The sequence below is a fragment of the Populus nigra genome, chromosome 11 (assembly GCF_951802175.1).
Source record: "Populus nigra chromosome 11, ddPopNigr1.1, whole genome shotgun sequence".
Lineage (NCBI taxonomy): Eukaryota > Viridiplantae > Streptophyta > Magnoliopsida > Malpighiales > Salicaceae > Populus > Populus nigra.
This window is the reverse complement of record NC_084862.1, coordinates 10,564,044-10,582,078: the sequence shown is the minus strand read 5'-3', so window position 1 is coordinate 10,582,078 and position 18,035 is coordinate 10,564,044. Positions and strand designations below refer to the sequence as shown.

Here is an 18,035-nt window from a genome sequence, read left to right as displayed (position 1 = left end):
TCTTGGTCATTATTTCTCCATTCCAAGTCTTATATTTGTCGTGACGTGCACATCACCGTATTACAGATCTGCCTCCTGAGAATGTTAAATGGGGGCTTTAGGTTTTCATTATGATTATGGGGTTCAGGAGTCGCCACATAGTATTATGGTCATTAAAAAACCTAATGGTCTACGAGAGTCTGAGTAAGAGGACTAGTTGTGCAAGAGAAAGATGTATCACCCTCAATGCACCCTATCTAAGGTAAGTTGCATGGCTTGTCGATTGTTTTTCTAAGTCATATTTCTATTTGTCTATGGTTCAAGATAAATCTCTTTTCGTGAGGAAGTCTCTACCTTATTAGATCTTAACCGTTCTCAGTTCCAGAATTATCTTCGTATTTATTTTTTATTCTTAATGTTCCAGGTAACAAACTAGTTATTTTGAGATTTTTAATATTTTGGTCAAACCCTAATGGATAATCATAAACTCGTTACGATATCTATTTTTGCATTTTTAAAACATGATGAGAATTTGCCGTTTTTTCTTTTTAGAAAATATGCATGAAAAACCTTTAGGATTTAGTCGTATGCAAGACACAAAACATCTTTTTTGTTATTGTTTTTAAATAAAGTTCTTTTTTGAAATTTTGAATTTTTTTAGGGAAAAATCAGATATTTTGATACCGAGTCCGTAAATTTGGATTCATTGGATTATTATTATTATTTATTAGGTTTAACCATATTCATTAGGGATATCCTATTAGACACAAGATTCTTTATAGTATGAATACTTTTTTATAAAGACGTTTCTGGGGGAAGACTATTTTTAATATAAAAAATCAGTATTTTTGTGATTTTTTTGTGTGGTTGAGTGATTTTTATACTAAGTTCTTGATTGAACTTGCAAGATCTTTCAATGATTTATCAACTTCATTGTGATTTTATACTACTTATTCGTGTCTCTTTATAGGTGTAGGGTGAGAGTGATCATTATGTATAACTTTATTTTTCCAAGGCAGATTCTTGTTGGATTAGGTTGCAAACCATTCAAATAGTGTATATTAGAATGTGTCTGCATTATAAAGTGCCCTCTTTTCCTGACATTGAAAGAATTTATTTATTTTAGATTTTAATTTTGATCTAGACTTGTCTCCAATGCCCAATCCTTTATTATTTGTTTTACGCCTCATAATCAAGCCTTGTGCATTATCATCTTTATGACTCTTTGACACTTACTTTTTCAGCTCCCTAGAGTTTAAGGAAGCTTTGACATCTTCTAAACAAAGACTATCCATTCAATATAGTAAAGTATCAACATAATGATCATAAGATAGAGGTAACAATATAATAAAATCAAAGCCTAGTCCTCGTCTTCAACCTTAAAATTATTATAAATCTAAAATTACTCTACTAAATTCATTAAGATGGTCTTTAATAGGCATAACTTTTTTCATCCCGAGAGTATATAACTGATGCTTCAGATACAATAAGTTCATCAAATATTTGGTCATGAAAATAGTTCTTAACTTTATTCGTAATTCAACACATGTAGTCTCCTTAGAAACCCCTCTTATAACCTTTTTAGACAAATAAAGTTGAATAACACTATGTACTTTTTCATTATATCTTTCTCCACCTCACCATCAATTCTCTTAGAAAAACTGTATATACCTTTTAGTGCCTTAAATAAACCTTGTTGAACTAAAAAATAGATCATCGTAATACGTCACAGAATGAAGTTGTTCCTGCCATTAGATTTCTTTACATCAAACTTCACTGCCGATATTATTTTTATTGACATCGCGAAAGCCAACTAATAATCAGGCAAACTCTGATACTAATTTACTTTGAAAAAGACCTTAAAATCTCAAAAGGGCCAGATGAACAAGCACATGAGTACACAAGAAATTTACATGGTTTAGCAACTTAGACCTACTCTATGGGCAATGTAAACTCCGGGAAAAATAATAAATATATAAAAGTGAAGAAATTCATGCATATGGTTAAATAAAAACGGAAATTCAGAAATTTTTGAATATAAATTTTCGAGCGAAATAATTCTAGACATTATAATAAACCTGGTATTGTTGAGGGTTGGATTTAATTGAAGAGAATAATACACTTAAAGGAAAAAGGGCGTCTAAATGCAAATAAGGAAAAATATAGAGTATAAATACTCTCTTCTCGCACAAAAAAAATCTGTAGGAACCATAAGGAGAGAAGATAGGGAGTTTTATACCCATTCTTGAGAAATCAAGAGAGAAACACTAAAATTTCAAGAACCCATCCAAGATTAAGAGCTTATAGATGGGATAAACACTTGAGAGCAAAGGATTACCAAGAAATTAAACAAGAAGAAAAGAAAGGAGGGAGTTGAAAATCTTCAACTAGTTGAAAATCAAAATCTTAATTTATAACGGGTAAGGTATTCTAAACATGATCTTAAAAAAAAATTATTTTTAAATTCGATAAAGAATTGATGTCTTGATATTGAATCATAGGTTAGGGTTCTTAGACATGAATTGCGGAAAATGTACTTATTGTTGAGATTAAGTTAATTCATGAGTGTGGTATGTAGTTTATGAAAGTATTGTGTGAAGGAGAGGGGGAGACAACTCTGGACAGACTTGTCTCCTAACTTTCGATGAGATTTCGGGTAGGAGGATGAGGGTATTAGGATCGGGTTCCTCATAGAAATTGTAGATTTGAATGTTAGCTAATCAAGGAAACTGGTCTTGCTCAATTTGGAGATGTAGAACTCCAATTACAGGTTACCAACTGAGACTGAGTCATGACTGACTATGTAGGGCAGTAGGACTAATTAGTAAATGAACAATTTTGACTATCTTGGAGGCAAAACTGGGTTCTCCTCCCTCAGAGAACTAGTAGCCTCGTGTCTTAGCTTTTTAACAAGATCAATCTCACTTAAAATGGAGTTTTAGAACTTTAGATATAGTTAAAAATCTAATGAGTGTTCAGACAGTAACAGTTGGAAATTGGACAACAACAGTTCAAAGTCAAATAGTAATAGTTCAAAGTCAAATAGTAACAGTTCAAAGTCAGACAGTAACAGTTGGAAATTGAACAGTAACAGTTCAAAGTCAGATAGTAACAGTTCAAAGTCAAACAGTAACAGTTGGAAAAGTCAAACACTAACAGTTGAAAATTGGACAGTAACAGTTCAAAGTTAGACAGTAACAGTAGACTTTCACGTGAATACTATAAATAAGAATATAAAAGAATTGAATCATACGAACACTTGTATATTAAGATACTAACTCTGAAAATATACATGATATATGTATGTATGTTACTATGAGGAAATGAACATGCATAGAAAATAACATATGAGTAATTGATGAATATGAATTCTCTATAATATCGGCTTGAAGGAATCATAACAAAAAAAAAACTTCCTTGTGATTCAGGAGGAGCAACCAGGATTGGATCTTCTGTTATAGAAGGTCGCGAGACATGCGAAGCAAGTGTGTGATTTTCCCTTCTATTTGCACTTGCGAAGCAAGTGTGTGATTTTCCCTCCTATTTGCACTTATACAATTTAGAATCCTTCTAGTGAATGCAATTATAATAAATATCGTGCTCAATGTAAATAAAGCCTAGTGTATTTACAAGATTAGCTTCGGCTAATGGCATCCATGATAGGATTGCCGGGAAATAATTTACATGATTAGCTCCGGCTAATGGCATCCGTGATAGGATTGCCGGGAAAGGAATTACATGATTAAACCTTGCAAGGTCACCCAGTTTATGCAAGTAAATAAGATTATTCAATTAAGAATATGCAAATGAGTGTTAATTGGGTTTAAAAGATTTACAAGCAAAATATAAGTTCTTTGTTAGAATTCTCATGGATTCGATAGAAAGTTAATACTTCATTCGTATTCATTACATGAGCATACATATATTCTTTATCAATATAATGGTATGTTTATTTATGTAACAGGTTCATCAAACATCCAGGAAGATCATTAGTTTATGACTCGAAACATAAATACCTTGATGTATTTATAAAGGTTCAGCTTAGCATGTAGTATTTTAGTTATCTTGTAATTAACCCTTTTGAAATATTTAAGTACACTTTTTATATTGTAAATACTTTCTTTGCATGTTAGTATTTCTTTTCCTTTAAATTTTATGATATGATGTGTTGGACTATGCTTATATTGAACTTACTCGTAGGATATATATATATATATATATATATATATATATATATATATATATATATATATATATATATATATATATATATATATATATATATATATATATTGTGTGGATTGTATGAGGTGTGGAATTATGAGGTTTGATATAAGGTCCGGAATTAAGGAACCTTGTGATGATAGGTTGATTGAGTAAACTGATAGTAGTTGATAACTTGGGATGTCCTAAATGCAAACGAAACTCTGCCGAATTTTTAGAAATAAAAAAAATTACCTTTAAATAAAGAGGATATGTTGGAATCTTTTAACATTGATCGAGTCGTACAGTCGGATTATTACAGGCGAGATAATCAAAGAAATTCATTATGAGAAAGTAAAAGATTACTAAGAGTCCACATAAAATTACTTTCTTATTCAAAATACCAATGTAACCTAAAACTCATTTTTTTCCCTCTCATTGGCTATTAAAGTGTAGAGAATAAATGCACTCACAAATAAATTTTAATTCTAAAATATGACAACTTTAAATTTTTATATATAAACTAAATACATGAATATTTATTTTTTTATTTGGGCCTATAATCTAAGACAAAACCTATAAGTAGTACCACAAACAAACTAGATATAGACTTATTTTATGTTCTGTAGATATTCGCCCCCATTCATATATTGGTGATGATCAAGCGAGTCATATTTTTTGGAAACAAGGTTGCATTATCAACCTATTGATGACCTAATAAATAAAGGTATAGATTTTAAAATGAGTGAAAATCTAGCATTTAAGAGACTATTTAGCAATGACTTCGATTATTAAGAAAATAAAATAAAATGGTGCAATGTTTTGCTGTATTTTGTGAGGGGACCTATTATGGCGTGGAACAGTGGTTCCCTTTTTTTTCCCTCTTTAATTAATTTTTTGATTTTTTTTCAATTTAAATTCAAAATATTATGCTAATGAGATTTGAAATAAATAATTTGTTTCACTAATAGTTTTTCACGATCTGAAAAAAATATTTCAAAGTTAAGTTGGTATAGAATTTCACGGAATAGGATTTAATTTTATTGTTTAAAAATCTTAAAACTTTGGGGACCAATTGAATGTTGAAAGAAAAAAACATGCTCTTTTCGAATTTTTTTACTGTACAAGAGGCCTAGGTTTTCAATATTAGGTACAGAAAGTTTTTATTTTTTAGTCCTTTTAGTTTTAAAGCTTTATTTTTAATGTAAAATTTTATTTTATTCACATTTTAATTTCTAGATTTTAGAGATAAGAAAACAAATCACTAAAAAAAAAAAGTAAGAGAAAATGGATAGCTGACCACCTTCTGACGGCTATAAAATATCATCTATTCTAATTTTTTTCTTTTATTTTTTTATTTAAATTTAATTAATTGAAAATATATTAGATATTTTAGTTTATTAAATTCATAATATATTAGAGGTGTTATTTTATTAAATATTATTCAACCTTTATTTTGTTTTCAAATAAAATTATAGAAATCTTATTATAATATTTGCAAGCATTTTTTTTCTATAGCTCATCATTTTTTTTTATTTGGTGATTTTCCTGTGAGTATTTATTTTTATTATCATATAATTAAAAAAAATAAAGTTATTAAACTTATTCAAGTTTATAAACCAATAAATTTAACGGGTTAAATTAGATTAACTTAAGTCGTTCTAAAATATCATTATTTCAATAATTAAAAAAAATAATTGCATTTTAAAAAATATCAATTGAATTTTTGACTAAGCCACGTGGGTTGCAATAAACAAGTATCCTCTACTAATAAAAATAGAATATATATATATATATATATATATATATATATATATATATATATATATATATATAGGATTAAGATTTAATAGTATTAAAGATCTCTATAAGCAGAAAGTATTTCCTTTCTTTAATGTGAAGGAGTCTCTTTTCTTTAGAAAAAGCCTCTCTACGCATAATAATTCTGTTTTTTTTTTTTTTTTTGGATTTTGTTATGCTTGAAGAATGTCGTTGACGATTGAAAATAAAAATTATTTATTGAACAAAGACATTAATTTGATAGGTCCATGTGTGCAACAAGAAATTCCTTAATAATAGGACCGGCATGCCAAGAATATTATAGGTTTCATACTAATTAATTCACCCGCGCTTTAAGGGTAAAATATCTTTTTACCTCGAAAACAAAATATGTATAAGCATTGTTCTGATAACAAGAAAAATTTTAATTATAAATATAAAATTTAAAGTTTATATTAATTAAAATAAATTGAGGATCGATGTATCAATATGTTAATAAATATTAAAAAATTATTAATCCTAATTAAATACTAAATTATAAAACTAAAAACAAAAATAAATTAAGATATTTAATATGTGACGTGGAACCTTTAATTTATCTCATTTAATTATATGTTCTAATTTTTTTTTATAAGAATAATAGTTAAAATTTTATTCAAACAAACTAATTTGCAAGTACAAGTTTTATTATTCTTATTAATATCTTTAATTTAAAAACAATCTAATATTCTGTTCTAAGTTATTTATTTAGTAAAAATAAAAAAAACAATAACAAGATATCCAAAAAAATTTAGTATGATTAAAAAGAAAGATAAAAACAATAGATATATTTCTAACTAAAACCTTTGTCTCATTAATATATTAATTTTTGTTTTGAAATTTTTTTAAAGTATATTTATTTCTTAGACAACATGCTATGAACTAGTAAGTTAACTTTAAAACATATCAATCTAATATTTTATCTAACTCAAATTTTAAATTATTTGTATGGGGTTAGCTCGATATGATATAGTCGATTTGAAGCGTCTAAAAACAACTTGAACAACCACTAAAAATCCAATTTGAATTTTAAAAAAAGTTCTAGACAATATTTTTTAAATATTGAGACGAAGATATTTTGAATAGACTCGAGAGATGGCTAGAAAATCACTAGAGAGGTGGCTGAAAAATCAAAATATGATTTTTTTGATCTAAAAATCAATTGACCCATTTTATATGAAAATACCTCAAACACACTCTTATAATCTCAATAACTAATTTTTCCACTAAAAAAAACTCAAAATCAGTTAAGAAAACACAATTAAACCCAAGAAAATCTCAAATTTTACCTACTTTTTGCAGTAATATAATAATTCAAAAACATCTTGATAGCACTCCTGGAGAAACACTTTGACACAAAATTGTTTCTTTTGTTAACAAAATCTCGCTAACCATCTCTCTCCCTTCCAATATTTTACAATGATACTCTTTCTTCTTTTTCAAATTCAAAAACTAATATATAAAAAAAAATAAAGTTTTTTATTAAAATTTATAATTGTAAAACTAAAAGATCAAAAAATAAAGACTTCGTAAAAAAGATGTTTTTTTTTAAAATAGGCCTTGAAAGCATAATAATTTTGAAAAAAATGATTGCATGTTTGTTTTATTGTGAAATTTGGCTTTTAAAATTTTAATTTTTTTTAATAAACAAAACTAAATCCTATCTAATCAAATAAAAAATTAATTTAACGCAGGAATGTCTTTTTAACATCTTGAGAACTATAAGAAGCTATTAAAAACTAATTATGAGCTGAAAATCCATTTAACCTAATTTATAAAGATCAAATGAAAAAAATAATCAAACAATGCAATGTGGGGGGAGTCCACATGACAATTACCTTCGCTTTTAGGGTTTTTTTTTTAATTGTAAAACTAGTCTATATAGTCATGAAAATTTTTCTTAACTCAAATATTTTTTTTCATTCAAAAAATTGTTGTGGCCCTTCCCAAAATTCATCACTCAAATCAATAAATAATATAAAACGCACAATCCATTGTGTTATCTTCTTGATTTATCCAGAAAAAAAAAAACTTAAAGTAGTCTCTTCACAAACAAGCAAAAATAATATAAGAATAAAAGTTTATGCAAAAAAAATCCATGCCAATTTAAATTATTGTTTATTACCTGCAAATGGGTGATGGGTAAAACATAACCCATACTCATTTTAACCCAACCCATTTACCACCACTACCTATCAAGTAACCGAATAAAAGCAGAGAATCATAGGAGAAAACAGAGATATGTTTCAAACAAGAGCTGCTTTCTCAACAAAGTAGCATGTGGAAGGTACATACAAGCTATTTGTGGATCGGCTTCAATGATGAATAATAAAGCCAATTGAGAAAATGATAGAAGATCGCCACCTGCAATCAGCACCATAATTAAAGAGAGCCATACGCCTCTACTAGGGCAGATAAAAGCGAGAACCCATTTACCAATACAATCGATACCTGTATATTCAACAATTACATTGTAGAATTTGCATCTCTAGTTAAAGAAGGTTCAATAAATGGGTTTCTTCTCTGACCTTGATAACAATTACAAATATAGGTTATCGGGATTCCCAATCCTTCAACTTTTTGCTTCCTTTGGGTTTAGCTATAGTAGCATTCATTCCAGCCATTTTTGCATTGTACTTTGCCCGCAAAGGATCATTGTATGTCCACCTGCAAAATAAAAACACAGGAAGCATTTGTTTCAGAGACATACATAACAGCATCTCCGAATTGTTTCTTTTGTTAGTTCAATAACCTTTTGATGCAAAAAAAAGTTGAACCATCCTGACAATTGATTGGTATTGTCACTATAACAACGATTGTTTTAGGATCCATTTGGCAGCCAATTCAATAAAGTAGAGACGAGCAAAACAATATAAAAGCACAAAAATGTCCAGGACATGCTGTTCACAACTGTCACGAGTAATTTAATTCAAAATGGCCCATCAATACAAACTTCAAAGATCGCCCCCAAAAAAAAACAGTGAGATAACTGTCATTTCCAAATCCCTTGCCTAGTTATAATTTAAGACAAGGGTCATAAAACTAAAGAATGTGATAGTAACTACCCTTGCTATCAAAAGAGAAAGACTCTGATTTCCCTTTAAAGAAGTAGTAATATAGTATCCCACCGGAGACGTGCATGAAAACACATGGAAAAGAGGAAAAATTTTTTATATATATATATTTCAGGGGGAGCATTTGAACCTTGCGACACCAATTCCCAAGGCCTCAGCTTTGAGTCAATGCCTCTTTGCCAAAAAATAAAAAAACGGTAGAGAATAGATTGTTCATGCTATAAGCCACCTTAATAGCCTAAATGGTTCACTTAGACTTGGCGATGCTTTTGAATTAGATTGCGATCATCTTCTACAATTTAGTATAAAGCATCATCTTCAAATTTTGGTTTTCAATTTCTTCATCGACAAGAATGTAATGCAAAACACTTATGAGTTTGAGACTAAAACTCAAACAAAATCAGAGTTTACGAGCATCTAAAATATTCAAGGACTGGCATCAGGAACATGCAAAGGACCAATTCTGTTTCTTGTTATAAATGCTACCAATGTCCTTTAGCTTATGTAAAATGCTTTTAGTGTATTTCAACAAGTGCAAGTATCTACCTTCAAACCTAAAACTAAAGGGGAATGAATGAGACCATCGAGTTCTCATGTAACAGCAGATATGATATAAAGTCAATTTTACGAAATAAGAAGAAAGATTTGAATGGACTTACGGATTGTTCCAATCAGTGGTATCCTCATTGACAAGATGGGTCCATTTTGTTCTTCCACTACGACCAAAGTGTTTGACTTGCATAACTTTGGGCAATATGGTTTTATCCATGTTATCTTCTCCAGTCGGAGCTGAGAAATCACGTTTGAAAATGCCATCTGATCCAACAGTTGCTGCTCGGTCATCGGGCTCATCCTGGAAGAAAGCACCCTTGTGGTAATATTTCTGCATAAACCTCCACTTCTGCTTTGGTGGTGCAGCAGGTTTCGGATTCTTCCTCTCCCACTCTCTCCTCTCTTCCTCAGTCATGTTCCGCACCCTCTCAATCTCTTCCCTTTCCTTCACCATTGCCTCACGGTCCTCCCTATCCCTCTTAATCCTTGCAATCTCTCTGACCTTCCAAGCCTCGTACTCCTCTGCCTCATTCATTTCATCATCGGTATCCACATCAGCAATATTTGCCTCCATCTCCAGATTCTTCTGAATCATTTCCTCTTTCTTTATCTCCTCAACCAATATTTGCTTGGTCTCCACCTTCCTCTCCTCCAATTTCTTCCTCACCTTATCCTCGAGTGCTCGTTCTTCAGCCTCAAGCCGCTCACGCTCAGCAATAGTATCCCTCTCCGACTTGGGCACAAAAACAGGCTTCACCATAGCCATCCCTGTCATTTCCTCCTCAGAATCAGTCTCATACTCCGACTCCTCTTCCTCTTCCTCCACTTCATCCTCCTCCTCCTCCTCCTCTACAGGAAGAAGCGCAGCCTCCTCTCGCTCCCTCTGCCGCAACTTCTCCTTAATCCTTCTCCTTCTTTCCTCCAACGCATCCTCGTCGTCTTCCTCCATATCCGCCCATTCTTGCTTCCGGGTCTCTTCCTCCTCCGTTGAAATAATCTCAGCCTGCCGAATCCTCCTATGATCCGCCCTCATTTCATCGCGATTATCAATCCTAGTCTCCGCCAGACGACGCAGCCTCGGATCATCTTTCCTGGAAACAACATCCGAATCGTCCCTGCTGGGGAAAGCTTTCTCCAAGGAAGCCACCCTAGCCATCCTAATATCTCCATCTTCTTCCGCATCATCTGCCCACTCCGGTGCTTTACCAGGCCAATACCTTTTAACCTTGGTCTGTCCAATTTTACCCCTAAGCTTATCCCTAACTGCTAACGCTGTATCACTAACACCTGCTGTAACCGACATACTGAAGATCTCCCTCCCTTCCTAATCCCCGGTAGCTCACTTTTGCTTAAGAAAAAGAGTTATGAAGGAGAGTTGGATTCAGTTACCTGCTATTAGCGAGATTAGGGTTTGTTGATTTTCCAATTTCAAGGATGGCTTGCTTTGCTGCGATTTATTTTATATACCAACATCACTCTTTCTGCTTCCATCGCTCCTTCCAGTTAGCGTCTAATACAACATTAGGAGGAAACAAAAACGGCGGCGTTTCTTCTTGTTTTCTTAAGAGAAAATGCTTAGCCAATGAATTAATAATAATAATAATAATAATAATATAAAATTCTAAAGAGAAACCTATAAATTTGGCTGACATTCTTATTGTCATTTTTTTATCATTATTATACTATATTCTAAAACGCTTGGATTTTCATTGTGTTTTTGTTATTATATAAAATTTTATTTTTTAAATTTTATTCTTGAACTTTATTTTAAAAAGATTTAGTTCTATTTAAAAGTAATTAATTTCAAATTCTTATAAAATAATAAGATTAAAAAAACCAAAATAAAAAATACATCAAATATAGATAGTATACTATAAGTTTTGAAAAAATACATTTTGATCATCCAACTTAAATAATCATATAAATTATACAATTTTGGTAGTACCTGGTTAAGAGAGGAGAGAGAGGGGTCAAAGTGTATTTTTAGGCAATTCTAGCGGTAAAAAGAGAAATTTGTCATTGTCATTAATTTAGGTCACCAAAATAAAAAAAAAATTGTGTCAAATTGTTTCATTTAATAATGGGAGTTCATATTAGGTGTTTTTGTACTTTAAAAGTTCATGAAAAAACATATCTGAGTTCTGATTGATTTTTTATTCTAGGTTGAGTTTGGTTTTTTGAACAGTTTTTTAAGGCTATAGATAAATTTTTCATGATTTAAAGTGTTTTATAGGTGTTTTTTGTATAAAAAAAAGGTTAAAAAACAACCTTTTAGATCAAAAGAACATAAGCCTTGATTTTCCGGCTATCACAATAGCCGGAATCTGAGTAAAACAAATAACACATTGTCTATTTTTTTGTTAAAAAAAACAAGCGACATGCTATTCAACTCGGACACAAATTAAAAAAAAAAAAAAACCTAGTCACCCTGGCAGACCTGCATGTGGACCCTCACTAAATGAGCGAAGCGAGCTAGCCTGATTTTCCAGGCCAGCACCTAACTTTTACCCTTAATTTTTTAAAAAAATAAAACTTAATTATATTTACATCAATACTCTTTTCTCTTTTTTATTTTATTAAAAAAACTTATTTTAAATAATATTGATTTTTTAATTTATATATTTAATTTCTAAAAAGGTTTTTCTAATTCATCTATAAACTTTTTATTTATTATATTTCTTGAACCATGAAAATAAATTTTAAAAAATTGCTTATATATCTTTTTATAAAAATAAAAATATTTAACTCACGACAAATCACAGTTAAGTAGCTAATTAAATAAAATATAAGCTGTACACGATTCCTTCTGAAGTATAAAAATATCAACCAAAAAAATTCTAATAAAAAAATTAACCACTAACATTATCATGATAAAATTGCTGAAACCAGGGTTGAGTTCCGCAAGACCCATGCGCCCGTTCTACAAACGAATTTTTCATTTTTATACAAACGCCAAGAATGCAACCTCGCTTCAAGAAAGACAAGTATCAAACCAGTGATGGATGAGGCACAGGATATCCAGCCAAATTCATTGAAAGGCTCTGAACTTGGGAAGAAGAATAAAAATGGTAGCAGGTGACAAGAGAGCGAACCGCTAACCAAGATTTGCAATCACATTGATTATATGTAACAGTGCCAGCAATCTTAGCATTTTTCATAGATCATAAATACGACTACAAACTCAGCTACTAGAAGACACTGCGAGAAAACGTCTCCACAGGAGTAGAGTTGCTCCCTCCTCCTCCTCCCTACGCCTTTAAACCATGCGCGCTAAGATGTTGCAACCTTCTTCAGCCAAATGTAGCAATGAGGAAAGCCTTATAGATGCTCATGAACTTGGCCACAAACGCTGGAAGATAAATCATAAAATAAAATGTCAATGAGCTATTTGAGCTCAATAGGCTATGAAAAGACATTCTGTTTCCACACATGGGAGCTTCGATTTCAAGCAATCAAATTTTGGATAGAAAAACTAGAAAAAGCCAAGGATCATATAGCTCTCTGAAATATTTCCTATCGCAGTTATTTAATCGTAATACCAGAGTGCTTCTCTAATGAAGTGTGAAATGATATTTTCCACAAGTCAAGGGAATAGATATGAAATCCATATTCAAGCACTCACACTTCGCAAACCAAGATGCTAGGACAACACAACAGCACAGGCTCACAATTTTCTATATCAAAGATCGTGGTCTGAAGTAGATAGATTTCGAATTAGTAAAGCAAATTCAATTGAAAAGGTTACAAATCTCAAGAGAAAATGGTGAAAAAAATGGTGGACAATTAGATGACTCGGAAATGTTAAGAAAAATGATGACGCCTGTGATAACATTTTATGCAATTCAGCAAGTTGAGGTAAAAAAAAAAAGTACAGAAGGCCATGTGTTCATCTATGCAATTTCCTAAAAATACTGAGTTCTCCTGCTTCAACAGAGAAACTGTCCAAAAACATTTTGGGATGGAGTAAGCTTCGTGCTGCAATCTTAATATACTTGGAAAGAATGGAAACCAACAATGCAAATTAGTTTATACTTGTGACAACTGATTCTATCAAATTGATTTCAAGAAAAATAGAGTACCTTCAAGGTGAAATATGGCTTTCTGTCCCATACGCATCCTATGCTCCTGTTGGAATATGAAAAATATTCAGAGAACAATGGCAGGAAAGGAAAAAAAATGACCATGAGATGCATTTTGTTATATCTAAGAAACAACTCAAGCCATTCACATTGTCAATAGTAGCTAACGCTTCCCTTTCACTACTAACTTCATAAAATGCTAGAGTTTTCACATCAAAATTTCCAAAATAAATCATTATAATCAAAATTTTCACATTCTTCTTGTTACAATACATTCATATATCTCACTCCTTTTTCAAAGGTTTCTGAATTTCTTCCAGGAAAAAAAGGCATCACTTGTAACACATCATGCATGAGGAATCAACAACTGAGACAAAACCAGAAACCAACTACATGCATGCAATTGCCTAATTCTTTAGAGGTCCTTCGAAGAGACCACAAACATTTCTGCTATAAATTTTCTCAGAGGGAGAAAGGAGTATTGTAACAAAAGCAGATAAAACGAGAAATGAGAAATTATAACGTACATAATATGCAGCCCAATGGCAGACTTCATGCTTTAATTCCTCATCCAATTTCTTCAATAATTCTGAAAGTAGCTTCTGAGACAAGATATAAAAAATAAAATAAACTTCAAGCCAAGGATAAAGTAAGAAAATGGAAGTTGTGGAAAAATACACTGAAGGTTCCTTACCTTCAGAATAATTTCTGGAGGAATACAGTTAATAAGCAGTTCATACAACTTCCCTCGAACCTGAAACAGCCTAAAGCATACGGGGAATGTGTTAGGTTAGAAAGTTTAAATGAGGAAAAATGATTTAAAAGGCTATAAAAATCAAATCTTCATTTTCTATAAGACATTACATGACATAGGATGTTTGCAATACCAAACCTTTTAGGGCTCTGCTCCCTCATAATGTCTGAACATATTTCAGAAACATACTCCTCCCAGTCCATTGGAGGAATTGCTTGATTACTTGAAAACGGATATCTACAAGCACAATGACAGAATATAAGAGCATTACTAGAAGCCGTGTGATGCTAACCTTTTCCAGCAGAGTTTTGCAAAAAGAAAATGAGAAACAGCTGTACTAATCAGATAGAGATGGTATGGAGCTTAACTGTTGAACACGGCAAGTCTCAAATGAAAGTATAGCTCTTCTCAAACTCCTATTTGATTTATCTGCTATACGAGCAGCAAATCCAGGTGGAAGCTGTAGTCCTTCTTTCTTTCCAATAAATTCCAATACCTTAACAATCTGAACAAAGGAATTTCATAAAACTAGTTATATAAGGAATAATAATAAAATTGACTATCTCGGCTAACAGTCCTTAAGTGCTATTGTCTCATATGGCCAATTCCACAAAATATAAGTAAGAAAAAAGTGATAGGAAGAGATTCATGAGATAATTAGTGTTAAAAAAAAATCTATCCAGGCACAAGACCAATGCATGTTTGAATTTCCATGTCAAATTACATCCCCTTGTAATAAATAAACAAATAATTGTTATTTTATGTGTTGGCAAATGCATGGGCTATTCAAATGTAACTAATCTGGAACATATATCAGTTTCCAAGAAGAAAACAAAACTTATCCAACCTGTTCCTCCTTAGGTGCATTTATTCTCACATTCAAACAGCGAGACCTAATTGCTTCAGTAACCTTCGAAGAACTGTTGCAGCAAAGAATTAGACGGCAGGAGGCACTGTATTTTTCCATTGTTCTACGAAGAGAATGCTGTGCTTCTCTTGAAAGCTTGTCAACCTCATTGAGCACTAGTACTGCCCTTACAAAGTAAAATATCAACAGTAAAGTTCCAGAAATAGCTAGTCACTGAGAATGAATGCTTTAATTACAACCATAACAGCCATTCAACTGGATAAAAAAAATTGAAAAAAAATAAATAAAAAGAGAGAACCAACTGAAAAATGTAAGCAAATAAAGAAGAACACTTGCAAGGTTAGCTTAACCAGAATGAAAAGTTAACATCACAAATGACCATTAGCAAACAAACAATTCATGAAGATAAAAATGCAAATTCATAATGAGAAATCATTTAATACAATTGAATGCACATATCCACTAAATCAAATTGGAATTGGTCGTTTGCCTCAGAAGCCACTTGCATGTCAGTGATCATCTAAAGATATGCAGATGCAACTTGAACCTATGAAGAAACTGAACATTTATTTTATGTTCTAGTTTTCAGAGACAGTGAATAATAAATTGTAGCAAAATCTTCACAATAACAGCATCCATCTCAGACATTCACATATTCTTCTCAACTGGTCATAATTAAGTACGCAGTTTGGTTTGCTATGAATATCGGATACAAAGTACAGAAGATGTAAAATCATATATGAATCATGATGTTGAAAGAAATATTAAACAATCCAAAATTACCCTTATATCCTTTTTTTCCTTTTGTATCGATTGGCCTATTCTTAGCCATCTCTTTAATTATCTCCTGAACTATATATCTGTCCTGGAATCCTACATCACTAGGGCTCAGCTCCACATGATTTGTGCTTGACAATGTGGTCAGCTCTAGATCAATAGTTCTACTTCCAGCCTGAAATGAAATCATAAATGAGAATAGAAAACGAAGAATTAGCAAAGGTATAGTTGATTTTAAAAAAAATTGATCATTAGAGTTCGGTACTGCTAACTCAGCTGCAATGCCAAAATACTGTCTGAACTTAAACCATGTAAGAAAACTAACTTATCATTGTATAAAGTAAGGAGCAAAACATTACCATAGATTTGAATTAAATAAATAATAAATAAAACAATTTCACTAGTACCCATCCCTATGGGCAAAACATATCAGAGAACTCTTATTAATCTGACCAAAAACCTATTCATGTGGCAACTTCTATCCTCAGTAAAACGTAAGATGTCAGAGAATAAGTGCATTCTGGAAACAGCAAACAAACTACACACATCCCATAAAAGATTATTGAACATGTGAAAAAAAAAATCAGCAACCAAAATTTTTAAAAAATAAAATAGAAAGAGGTGAGACTTACATCGATTTTCCATGTCCTATTTTCCACCTTCACCTGCAACCAAACAATTACCAGAGTTAACTAAAAGTCTTAACACCCCACAAGCTGTAAGTTAAAACCCAGGATAAAGAACAACAAAAACCGTTGACTAATTAAAAAATGCAGAATGTTACAACAAAAAAGGGCCCATAAATTCAGATTGTGTTATTTTTCCCATCATTTATTTTCTCAGTAACCAAACAAGAGGCATGAGGCAGCACAAATACAAGTAGAGAAACAAACATTAAAAGAAACAACTGTAAAAAACAACAAAAAAAAGAAAGAAGCGAGAGACCTTCTCGGCACTGGTGCCAAAGATCTGGCGGAGAAGGGCCATGATTAGGGTTTTCTTGCCAGAACCAGAGGGCCCATAGAAGAGCAAATGTGGACAGTCTTGTTCAGTGACCTAAATACCAAAAAAGAGAGGCATTAGAGTACAATAAACAGAACATTAATCAAAATACCACAAATTAACACTAAATATAGATTAAAACAAAATGGGGAGGTACCAGTTTCTTGAGGTTTTCGGCGATTTCTTGATGAACGATGACCTGGTCTAGGGTTTTGGGTCTGTACTTGTCAACCCACAACATCTTTCTTTTGATTCTTCCGGAGAGAGAGGCGTCAAGGATTGTAGTGGCGGGAAAGACTGGCGTGAGAGGGTGAAGCTTTTTATTTATTTATTTATGCGACACTAACCCGCCCTACAAATAGGTGTAAATAGGTGTGTTTGGGATTATATTTTAAAAGTGTTTTAAAAAATTTAAAATTTATTTATAATTAATATTTTTTTAATATTTTTAAATTACTTTGATGCATTTTAAAATAAAAAACATTCTAAGAAGCAACCGCTATTACATTTCCAAACACATACATAGTATTATAAATTCCTAAAGAATAGTTTTTTTTAATTTATGAAAAATAAATTATTTTATAATATTTTATAGTGTTATAATAAATAAATAAATAAATACTTTGCAATATTTTATAATATCATGAAAAATATGATAAAAAATAAACTATTAATATTTTATTATTTTTTAAATTTATTTAACATATATTAAACATTAAATTTGATCAATAATATAACAAGATGAGTTTCCGTAGCTAGCATTTTCTTCAATTCTACTAATATAATGATAATTTTAAGAATTAGATTACAATAAAGTTGAATGTATTTGGGAATTACCACCAATGACATCTCATAGATTTTACAGTAAACAAGCCCTCACTAAAAGGAAATTCTTGTGCTATTTTATTTAATAAAAAAAAAGGCCATAG

General features: G+C 31.2%; 2 protein-coding genes across 2 annotated transcripts; both read right to left on the bottom strand.

Annotated features, from left to right (window-relative positions):
* Positions 1-8,242: 8,242 nt before the first annotated feature.
* On the bottom strand, positions 8,243-11,129 carry LOC133668559 (uncharacterized). The gene is made up of 2 exons (XM_062088486.1): positions 9,734-11,129; positions 8,243-8,667 (listed from the first exon to the last, which is right to left on the bottom strand). Exons 1-2 carry the CDS (start codon positions 10,927-10,929, stop codon positions 8,553-8,555), a joined length of 1,311 nt encoding a protein of 436 aa, XP_061944470.1. The 5' UTR covers positions 10,930-11,129; the 3' UTR covers positions 8,243-8,552.
* Positions 11,130-12,714: 1,585 nt separating this feature from the next.
* Positions 12,715-17,450, bottom strand: LOC133668057 (replication factor C subunit 3). Its single transcript, XM_062087800.1, has 11 exons — positions 17,264-17,450; positions 17,050-17,160; positions 16,737-16,769; positions 16,111-16,279; positions 15,307-15,488; positions 14,828-14,964; positions 14,598-14,696; positions 14,400-14,469; positions 14,233-14,307; positions 13,706-13,751; positions 12,715-12,975 (listed from the first exon to the last, which is right to left on the bottom strand). Exons 1-11 carry the CDS (start codon positions 17,345-17,347, stop codon positions 12,917-12,919), a joined length of 1,065 nt encoding a protein of 354 aa, XP_061943784.1. The 5' UTR covers positions 17,348-17,450; the 3' UTR covers positions 12,715-12,916.
* Between the last annotated feature and the right edge of the window lie 585 nt (positions 17,451-18,035).

Excerpts from the sequence above, each read along its gene's own strand:
- LOC133668559 (XM_062088486.1), bottom strand. The coding sequence starts at position 10,929 with ATGTCGGTTACAGCAGGTGTTAGTGATACAGCGTTAGCAGTTAGGGAT. Across the intron at positions 8,668-9,733 it reads ACCACTGATTGGAACAATCC|GTGGACATACAATGATCCTT; the intron begins GTAAGTCCATTC and ends TTTATTTTGCAG.
- LOC133668057 (XM_062087800.1), bottom strand. The coding sequence starts at position 17,347 with ATGTTGTGGGTTGACAAGTACAGACCCAAAACCCTAGACCAGGTCATC. Across the intron at positions 16,770-17,049 it reads TTGGCACCAGTGCCGAGAAG|GTGAAGGTGGAAAATAGGAC; the intron begins GTCTCTCGCTTC and ends GTTTGGTTGCAG. Across the intron at positions 16,280-16,736 it reads ATAGGACATGGAAAATCGAT|GCTGGAAGTAGAACTATTGA; the intron begins GTAAGTCTCACC and ends ATTTCATTTCAG.